Raw genomic sequence first — 10,579 nt, forward strand, 5'->3', positions numbered from 1 at the left:
ACTAAAGGTAGTTCATTGTGACCGTTTACATCGTTATAATGGTGAAAGAAGCAATGGAGTTGTTTGGGACGAACAATCCTAAGAGGGGGGCAATGTAACGATGAATTACTGAACTACTTTTAAGATAAAAGTCTGAACACACTACCTTCCCTTCCTGGAAAGGAAGTTTCTAGAGACAGGGACGAGAGCCTTCGAGGACGTTCTCGAGTCTCGAGATTCCGGTATAAAAGGGCAGCGTAGACACCGACCGGATACAGTTTAATCTTGAAAGTGAAAGAGTAAATTACAAAGTGAAATTAAGTGTTGTGAATTGTTAGTAGTAAATAAAGTGATTTAAAAGTGTGTTTGTTTGAGCGAATAATAAAAGTAAATTGAGTTGAAATAAAGTGTGTTCTTATTTGAACGGAAATATAAGTGTAAATTAAATAAGTTTTATTGTGAACCCGGAATAAAATATGACTAGGGAAAGATCGCGCATGGGCGAAATTGGAAGCTCTGGTAGCTTGCACAAAGTGAAAAAAGAAGTTCACCGTTAAATCTTCCAAAAAGCTAAGTAACATGCGCCAAAAAATATGTACTGTAATTTATGATTCTGATGAAGAGGACCTTGCAAGATGTATTTGTACCAAATATCTGCAACTGTTTTCTTGATCCAATCCAAATTATTGTTGGATTAAGTGCAAAATGTGTACCAAATGGTACCAAAAAGCTTGCGCTGGAGTGAGAACTAATGAAAATATAATATAATAGTGTTATTATTACAAATAGGCTGCATTTAAAACAATAGAAACGGTCTTTCTACCAACAAAATTTGATAGGGCGGTCTTACCCCTATGTGGGGGCAAGACGGTTTTTTGTTTGATGTTTTTTCAAAACTTATTATCTTTTGTTCAGTATTTTTTATTTTTTTTGTAATAATGAGAGTTTCTGCAAAAAACATTTAACTTAATGAATAAAAACTTTATTCTACTTAAAAGATGTTTTTTATTGGTTTTTAAGACAGTCAAACACTAAGTGGGCGGTCTTGCCCCCACTTCCCCTACATGTAACAATTTTTTGTAACAAGCATCTAAACAAAAAAGAAACATAGGAATTTATACAAATTAAAATTGAATATAAATAACAAAATAAAAAAATAAAACAGGCTAATATAAATAACATTAAATTGGAGATAACACAATTGATTTAAAAGTATCTCTTGTACAAATCATAGAAAAATCTACTCTCGAGCGTATAGTATTAGCCTCTCTGATGCAACGGGGAATAGGTTCATTGCGCCCATAATTCCTACGATGATACTGTTCATATATTAGAAAACGTTCACGTGTTAATCTTGATGGTGCATTTCCTTCAAAAAATAGGTTTTTTAAAGGAGGGCATTGTATATGACCGGTTAAAATATCTCTAGCAAACATGACTGAAAAATATTTCCGTCTTGTTTCCAGTGTTTTGATTCCAAATAATAAGCATCTGGTTTCGTAAAATGTCTTTGAACTTTTTCGATTCTTACCGAAGTATTAGAATAATATGGATTCCAAACTGTACAGCAGTACTCAAGCACAGATTTCACCAATGAATTGAATAAAGTTACCAATGTAAACGTATCATTGAATTCCCTAGTGTTTCTTTTAAGAAAACCTTGCATTTGGTTTGCCTTATTGACCATATAGTCATAATGCGGGTTAAATGACAAACTTACATCAAACATAACTCCAAGATCTTTTTTTCTGCAGTGTTCTAGCTCAGTGTTTTTTACATTATATTCAAAAGTAATTGGACTACGGTTTCTGTAACACGATAAAACTTGACATTTGACCACATTGAGATCAAGGCAATTTGTCTTGCACCAATTGACCAAACATTCCAAGTCAGCTAATAAAAGATTGCAATCATCTTTGTTTAAAATTCTACGATAAAGCTTCAGATCATCGGCAAAAAGCAGACACTGCTAATTAAGAAAAAAATTGGGGATGTCATTAATGAAAATAAGGAAAAGCAATGGTCCCAAGTGACTTCCTTGTGGGACACCAGATGGAACATATATATTATCGGATTGGTAATTCAAAATTTTAACAACTTGCACTCGTTCAGTGAGATAAGACTCTAACCACATTAACAAAGATGAGTGAATGCCAAAGCATTTGAGTTTAAACAGAAGAATTTTATGATTTACCCTGTCAAAGGCTTTAGCAAAATCGGTAAAAATTTTATCTGTTTGAAAACATTTTTCCATATTTGTTAATATGGCATTCGTCATAATCGTTAAATTCGTTGCAGTTGATTTGCCCACGACAAAACCATGTTGGTAAACTGATATTTTTTCTTGAATTGTTCCCAATATTCTTTTATAAACAATTTTTTCAAATATTTTCGGTATAAAATATATAAATTGGTCTATAGTTAGTTATGTTTTGCTTAGATCCAGACTTAAAAATCGGAGACAAGAAAGACATTTTCCAAGCATCTAAAAAAATTCCTTTTGACAAAGATAAATTAAATATCAATGCTAGTGGTTGAGCTATCGCTAAAGCACATTATTTTAAAAGAATAGGAGGAATGTCATCAAGCCCATCACTTTTATTAAAATTTAGACTTAATAACGCTTCTTCTACTTCATTTTTGCTAAATATAAGTGATCCAATATCAGCAAATTGACTAATCCTAGGCAAATCTTGATTTGTCAGCGATTCTGTAGAATACACTGATTGAAAATCTTTCGCAAATAAAATGCAAATATCTGAAACTTCACTAGATGTAGTGCTTAAGTACTTCATACAACTAGGTAATCCATATGATTTTCGTTTAAGATTTAAAAAACTCCAGAAACGCTTACTGTTACTTTTAAGATCAGTTTCAACTCAAAGTATATAGTTTTGATACAAAAATTTATTCAAGTAATTAAAATTACGTTTGCAGTTCAAATAAGTTGCACGAAGACTTAGACTTAGATTTTCTTTATTTTTTTTTTTGTAAGCTTTATATGCTTTGTTTTTTTGGTTCTTCAAATTGCTTAACCTTCTATTGAACCAGATAGGATTAGAATTCTTCTTTAAGTTTTTTTTTGGAACATATTTTTCAATCGCGTTTTTTAAAATTGATGTAAAGATAGCGTAATCATTTTAACATTAACATTAAAACATTTTGCAATGAAATACATGACAAATAATCTACCATTGCATCAAAGTTAGCATTTTTATAATTGTATACAATTATATCACTAGTATTTTTGATTTTTAAATATTTATAAAACAATAACTCTCCTTCAATTGCAAAATGATGAACCGAATTATTGACTACAGGAAATTCAGATTTTTCTATACAAAAATTAAATTCTTTGTGCACAAAAATTTAATCAAGAATGCGACTCAAATCATTTTGTAGAGACTAGAGAGTTAATTTGTATTAAATCGTATTGACTCAAGAAATCTACAATAGATGATTCAATTTCGGTTGTAACATCGAAAGGAATAAAATATTTTTCTTCGGAATCTAATAACCATTTAACATTTCCAATATTAAAATCACCAGCGAAAACAATATGCTGGGAGTTATTTAAATTATCTAAGCTTTTTTTAGAATTGAGCAAATGTAAATCATAAAACTCTAATGAGCTCTTAGGCGGTATATCAAGAATCAAATACAAATATTAATAAAAGACTTTATTAATTTAATAAAACAGTTCAAAGAATAATATAAAGTACTTGTGCGCAGCACAGCACAGCAAAATCAAAAGTAAGAAGTGAACAAAATTGTTTGACAGAAAAAATGTCGTTGAAATCAAAAAGTTACAGTATTAGCATATGAGATTATTTGGATTCATAGTTGGTGTCACAATCAGGGTGTTGCCAGAGCGCTGGTTGATACAAGTTCCAACACGCCTTCTTCAATCAGCGCGCCTTAGCAAACTATTACGCCGATGTCCTTCATGCATCTGTAGTGTGCTGGTCCAGGAAGCGGTTTGGTGAACACATCCGCCGGCATCATATCTGTTGGAGTGTAGATTACAGTTACCTTTCCATCTTTCAACACCTGCCGCACAAAATGGTATCGAGTCGCAATGTGTTTAGTGCGCGAATGACACACTGAATTCTCGGCTATATGTTTTGCGCCTTGATTGTCAGTTCCTATACTTATTTTGGTTAGTTCAGGCAAATTCATCTCCGTCATTAGATTTAGAAGATATGTAGCTTCTCTTGATGTTTCAGACAGAGCTACATATTCCGCCTCGGTACTAGAAATAGCTACCGACCTTTGTTTTTGCGAGCGCCAGGTAATCGCAGCTCCGCTGAGTATAAATACGTACCCAGTGTATGACACTCTATCGCTCTCGTCATTCGCATGATCTGCATCTGAGTACCCTCGAAGACCCAAATTGTCCTTGGTGTAGGTGAGTTCGTAGTTTTCTGTTTCTCGTAAGTAACGAAGAACACGCTTTGCAGCTGACCAGTGTACGTCTTGATAACTCTCGTTGAACTGCGCCAAACGATTCACGGTGAATGATGAGTCTAGCCGGGTTGCAATCGCCAGATACATAAGCGATCCTATGAGTTGACGATAGGGCTTTTCGAATTGACGTTCTTCAGTGTGACCCTTACCAGAAGGTAATTTCGAGTTAGTGTCGCTCGGTGTGTTTACTGGCCTCGACTCGTCCATATTAAATTTCTTTAGTATTTCCTTGATGTATGCTTTCTGCTTTAATTTTATTTAGTCATCTTTTTTGAATTATTTCAACGCCCAAACAGGTGGTTTACTTCAAAAGCACAGGTAAGCCCATCACGAATCTGGTTCAATGTGTTTTGGTCTATTGATCGTCTACATATACTGCAACGACAGTAAATTCTTCTTTACTTGCTTTAAAATAAAAGCATGTATCATTACCAGCCGGTTTCAAGTCAAGTTTACGAAGTGTTTCATCTAACTTTTTGTGCCACTGTCGCCCTGCCTGCCGCAGACCATACAACGCCTTTCGCAGTCGACAAACTTTATCGCTATTCTTGAAATTCTTCAAAATCTGTTTGGCCTTATCTTTTACGCCATCAATGCTTTCATCTTCTTTTACAAGAATTTCTAACGACTGCTGGAGATATTTTGGAGTTTCCATGAAGATTTCTTGTTCCAACTCACCGTTCAGATAGGCTGACACTACGTTCATTTGATAGACTTTTAAGTTTTCACGGACTGCCAGAGCCATCAAAAGTCTGATCGATTCAAGGCGAGCTACTGGAGTGAAGGTGTCTTCAAAGTCGATTCCTTTGCGCTGCGTGAAACCTCGAGCAACAACACGAGCTTTCTTTCTATCCAAAGAGCCATCTGCTTTCATTTTATTTCGCAAAACAACCTTACTTGTCACAACAGCTCTGTTCTCTGGACGATCGATTAGGTCCCACGTGTTGTTCTTGATAAGCGCTCGAATCTCTTCTTTGATTGCTACCAGCCAATCTTGTGCCTCTGAACCAGCCATCGCATCTTCAAGGGACAGCTCTCCAATGTTCGCAACCTCAATTTCAGCTTTATCTGTAGCATCAGTATAAACGTCATCATCTGTTTCACCTTCATCATCAGTTTGTTCGATCTCTGCAGTTTGTTCTTTTTGATTCTGCCTTGCTGAACGTGAAACAGACCTCATTTGATAGACAACTCGAACACTTTTCTTGTCCTTCGGTGGTTCAGGATCAATCTCATCATGTGTTTCTAATTCCAATGAAGCTGGTACAGTTTCAGTTGCAGTGTCTCCAATTGGCAGCAACACATATTTTTCTTGACTTTTCGCAGCAATTAAATCATCTTCTATGACCTTGACGTCTCTCGTTATGACTACCCTTTGCTTGTCGGGAATCCATACACGGTAGCCCTTGGATATTTCAGATACCCCACCAGGATGCCCTCAAAGGAACGCGCTTCAAACTTGTCTTTGCCATGTGAATTATCCAAAACAAAAGTCTTTGAGCCAAACACCTTTAGATGTCTCAGGTCTGGCAACTTTTTGTTCCAAGCTTCAAAGGGTGTGCGCCCGTCTAAACTGGATGTGGGACACCTGTTACGCAAATAATTCGACGCCGCTATCGCTTCTGCCCATAACTCGTTTCCAATATCAGATTGTATCAGGAGGCACCTTGCCATATCAGCAAGCGTTCTATTTTTGCGATCCACCACACCATTTTGCTGCGGTGTGTGTGGAGCTGTAAGTTGTCGCCTTATCCCATTCATTCGCAGAAACTCATCAAATTCATAATTACAAAACTCACCTCCGTTGTCTGACATCAAACATTTTATTTTTCGACCAGTTTGTGTCCCAACCTGAGCTATATAGACTTTAAAGGCACGGAAAAAATCGTTCTTCTGCTTCAGAAACCTTATTTCGCACCAACGGCTACAATCGTCAATGAAAGTGACAAAGTATCTCGATTTTGCCATCGAATCAACTCGAGAAGGTCCTCACACATCAGTGTGCACAAGATTCAACAGGTTTGTGCTTCTGTTTGACCTTTTTGGAAACGGCAACCTCGTCATTTTTGCACTGAGACATACGCTACAGGATCCAAGCTTGTCGTTCAAAGAAAGACCAGTTAAAAAATTCTTTCGGTGCATATCAAAAAGGTCTCGTTCGTTTAGGTGACCAAGTCTGCGATGCCATAAGTCAAGCTTGGTTGCACTTGCTTCAACCGCGCACGCTTGTGTTGTACTTCCCTGGACATAGTACAGTTGTCCAACTCGGCTCGCAACAACTTTTGTCTCACCGTCACTTCCTCGAACGACCGCCTTTTCTTTGTCAAACGTGATGGTGTTGTCGTGGTCAGTTATCCTCGCAACGGATAATAGGTTAGTTCTAAGATTCTTTACAGACATCCCGTCTGTGGTGACAATCCTAACAGTTCCCCTCGCATCAACATTTGTACTCGAATCATTTGCCAACATCAGTTTTCCAGATGCCGATGAGAGTGCGGACTTTCATCATTGCACATGTGGGACGTGCAACCACTATCCAAACACCATCGTCCTCCAACCTCGCTCTTCTGCATCCCCTTCGTGTAGAATGTAGATTCTGCTTTTACTGACGATTCAAATTTCGATGCGCTCTTCGGGTTCTTGTTTTTGGTACACACAGACGCTTTGTGACCTAGTTCATGACATTTATAGCATCTGAACTTAAATGCTTTGTCACCGTCACTCGTATTGCCATAATTTTTGTGTTGCGCCTCTCTTTCGAATTTCGACTTGTTCTGATAAGCACCACGACGAACATACATTGCTTCAGTTCTGTCGTCCTCCTTACGTTGATTTGCTGCTTTATGGTTTTCGAGAATTTTCTCCCTCAGTACATGGGGTTTTGGAAGGCTGTCGTGTGACTCCATTGCATACTTGAAGAGCTCGAAACTTGGTGGCAATCCATTCAAAAGAAGTATCGACAATAACTCCTCGTGTATATCTACATCCATACACTTGAGCTGTGACACCGCATCGAAGAATTCCATTAAATTCTTTCGCAGATCGTCACCTTCCTGGATTTTATATGTCGCCACACGTTTGTGTAATGTCGCCTTTTTGTTTGGTCCTGTGGAAGTGAACTCAGAAATTAATCGCTCCCAGATACACGTTGCCGTGTCCAGTCCTTTAACAAGACGCAGAAAACTCGGATCGATGGCAATGATCAGGTCTGCCCTTGCCTTGGCTTCATCATCCAACCACTTCTGGACACTTTTCTTCGACTCTTCGTTACCCTCCACCAGTGTTGGTTTTGGTGCTCCACCATTAACGTGCTTCCACGTTCCAGATCTCACCATCACAGCCTCGATCTGCATAACCCAAGTGTCGTAGTTGTTGCTTACGAGCGGGCGGATTGAATTTATGTTTATCGACATTTTGTACTCTAAATTTTATTTATTAATATTCTAAACGTTTGGGTCTGGGCCCATAACCTGAAGAATCAAATACAAATATTAATAAAAGAATTTATTATTTTAATACAACAGTTCAAAGAATAATATAAAGTATTTGTGCGCAGCACAGAAAATCAAAAGTAAGAAGTGAACAAAATTGTTTGACAGAAAAAATGTCGTTGAATTCAAATAGTTACAGTATTACCAAATGAGATTATTTGGATTCATAGTTGGTGTCACAATCAGGGTGTTGCCAGAGCGCTGGTTGATACAAGTTCCAACAGTATATAGCTTGCTAGAACATAAAGTTCAGATTCATCTAAATTAACACAAATAATTAGTTGATCAATATCTTGGCTAGGAACAGAGGAATATGATGAAACGAGGCAATAGGGGTGAGGTTTAGGGCAGAGGGAAGGAAGAGAGGATACGAATCCGACCGACTCGTGCCTTGGAAGGATTCGGTATCTTTAAACATCGATGTCCCTTCAGGCGATGACGGTCAAGATGACGCAAAAAGGAAGAAGGAATAGAAGGGGATGACTCGAATGTACGCTGCGAGGGCCGTGGCATGCTTGCTATGCGCGGCTCAGCTCGTCGGAATAGGGGGGGTCTTGCCCCCGCAGCAGTACCTCACCTGTTTAAAAAAAAGAAAATAACATGCCATAATTCATAGAAAAGCTACCACTACAAATTACACAAACACACACTTTGAGGAGCTGCCGATGTTAATGCAGCTGGGTCTAGTCCCTCACCATCTGGGATTCCGTTGACCAGGTTCTTGGAATCCCACTAATTGGAACCTATGGTTGCTGTCAGATCATACTTACTTTTCATCCAAGGCCTTCAGCCGACCTAATTGCACCCCCTGAAACAGAAAATTATTATTCCATTGGGCTGCCGTAACAGTCCAGTAAAAACACCATTTTTCGTTTTAAATTTGGCGTGATTTACAGATCTTTATTTTTTTACATCTAAAACCTAACACAACAAATAATTTCTATTAAACAAAAAAAAGGTAATACATCAACGACTCTCTCACTGCCATGCAAAAAGATGGCTTTGTTTTCAATTTTAATATTTCGTTGACTTTATTTAGTTTTAACTTTATAGGTTCAATTTTTTAATTAGCCTTTAATTTTGAATACGGTTCTAATATTTAGATTTCAGTTTAGCTTTAATATCTAGTTTTAAATTTCGCTTTATTCTTTAGTTTTCAATTTAGTTTTCTTATTAATTCTCAAATCTAATAAAATTCAGTAACGGTTTTAAGCTCATAAATAAGTAGTATTTCCTCAACAGTAAAAATTAAAATATGATAAAAGAACAAGATTTAAAAAAAAAAGATTTACAAATAAGTACTATAGGTAGAAAACCGTTGGCGCAACGGTCAATTTGATGCGGCTTCCTAAGTCCGTCCTGTAATCCTTACGGATTCCCCAAACCACTTTAAAATGTTTATAATTGTCACCAATGCAAAAACTAAACTAATTTCGGGGTTTTCCTGCCTATACATAGAGCTCTGTGTATGGGGGGAGCGCCAAATGGTAAAACTTCCTTGGAAACTCGGTTTAAACAGCGGTGGAGGAACCCTACCTCAGATGGAACGAATTAAGGATAAACCTCTCTTGTAATTTAAAAACGCACGCCAACCGTTTTTTTGTATGTATCGAATTCAGACAAGTAAAATTATAGAAAAATAAATTAACAAAAATAAATATTAATAACAAAAACAAAAACAACAGGGAAAATATGAAATACAACAAAAAAAAAACTATCACGCCAAAATAGTAATATATACATATATATATATAGTTGCTTCTTCTGGCGAATCTTCGATTTCGCCCGCAGGATATTGGATTTGCTGATTATGTTATTTTCTTGTGATTTAAGGAGTATTGATCTACTATTTTATTGCTTTTAAGTTTAATTAAGTATTACGAAATTCACAGCGTATTTATAGGAAATATTTATTTTATTATTTATTCGCCCCGACGTTTCGAAGAACTTTCAAACTTCGTGGTCACGGGCAGGGCTACCTTTGCGCCTCTAAAGAGACGTTTTTCCTCTTTTTTTCACCCAATCCACTTTCCCTCCACTTTTTAAAAATTGTCAAAAAATCCCTCTTTTTGATATATTGATTCCTCTTTTTCCTCTTTTTTTTTAATTATAGAAATTTTTTTGAAAATCATGAAAAATTTGGCTCATACCACTTTCAATTATAACGACTCAAGTGTAAAAAAAATATACGTTACTTCTGTTTGGCGCTGATTTGATTTTAATAAGGTTATTTTTAATAAATTTTGTGTTGTTTCTTGAAGAAATTATGAACAAGTAATGTTTGGGTACAAGTATTATTTTTATTATAATCAAACAATTTTAATTTTAAGAAAAATTGTGTTAAAAGGTTTATTTTGCTGTTCGGGGAAGGCGCAAATGAGGTATTCAGTGTGACTATCGTATTTAACTTATTCTATTTTCATATTTTTTTAATGGGGCCTCTTTTTTTATCAAAATCCTCTTTTTTGGCCTCTTTTTGAAAATCTACGAAGGTAGCCCTGGTCACGGGATTACAATGGGTTTGATGGATATTGTTAAATGTTGTTGTTTGTTCTCGATCGCACACGCAAGTTGTACCTGTGCGTAGTTGTTGGTGCATTTTCTATTGCAGTGGGTGATGACGGGTTTGGTTCTTCTTGAAT

General features: G+C 36.5%; 1 protein-coding gene across 1 annotated transcript; it reads right to left on the reverse strand.

The window, feature by feature from the left end:
* Positions 1-3,897: 3,897 nt before the first annotated feature.
* Positions 3,898-4,653, reverse strand: LOC129921113 (uncharacterized). Its single transcript, XM_056002800.1, has one exon. It carries the CDS (start codon positions 4,651-4,653, stop codon positions 3,898-3,900), a length of 756 nt encoding a protein of 251 aa, XP_055858775.1.
* Positions 4,654-10,579: the final 5,926 nt, after the last annotated feature.

This window comes from Episyrphus balteatus, chromosome 1 (assembly GCF_945859705.1).
Source record: "Episyrphus balteatus chromosome 1, idEpiBalt1.1, whole genome shotgun sequence".
Taxonomy (NCBI): domain Eukaryota; kingdom Metazoa; phylum Arthropoda; class Insecta; order Diptera; family Syrphidae; genus Episyrphus; species Episyrphus balteatus.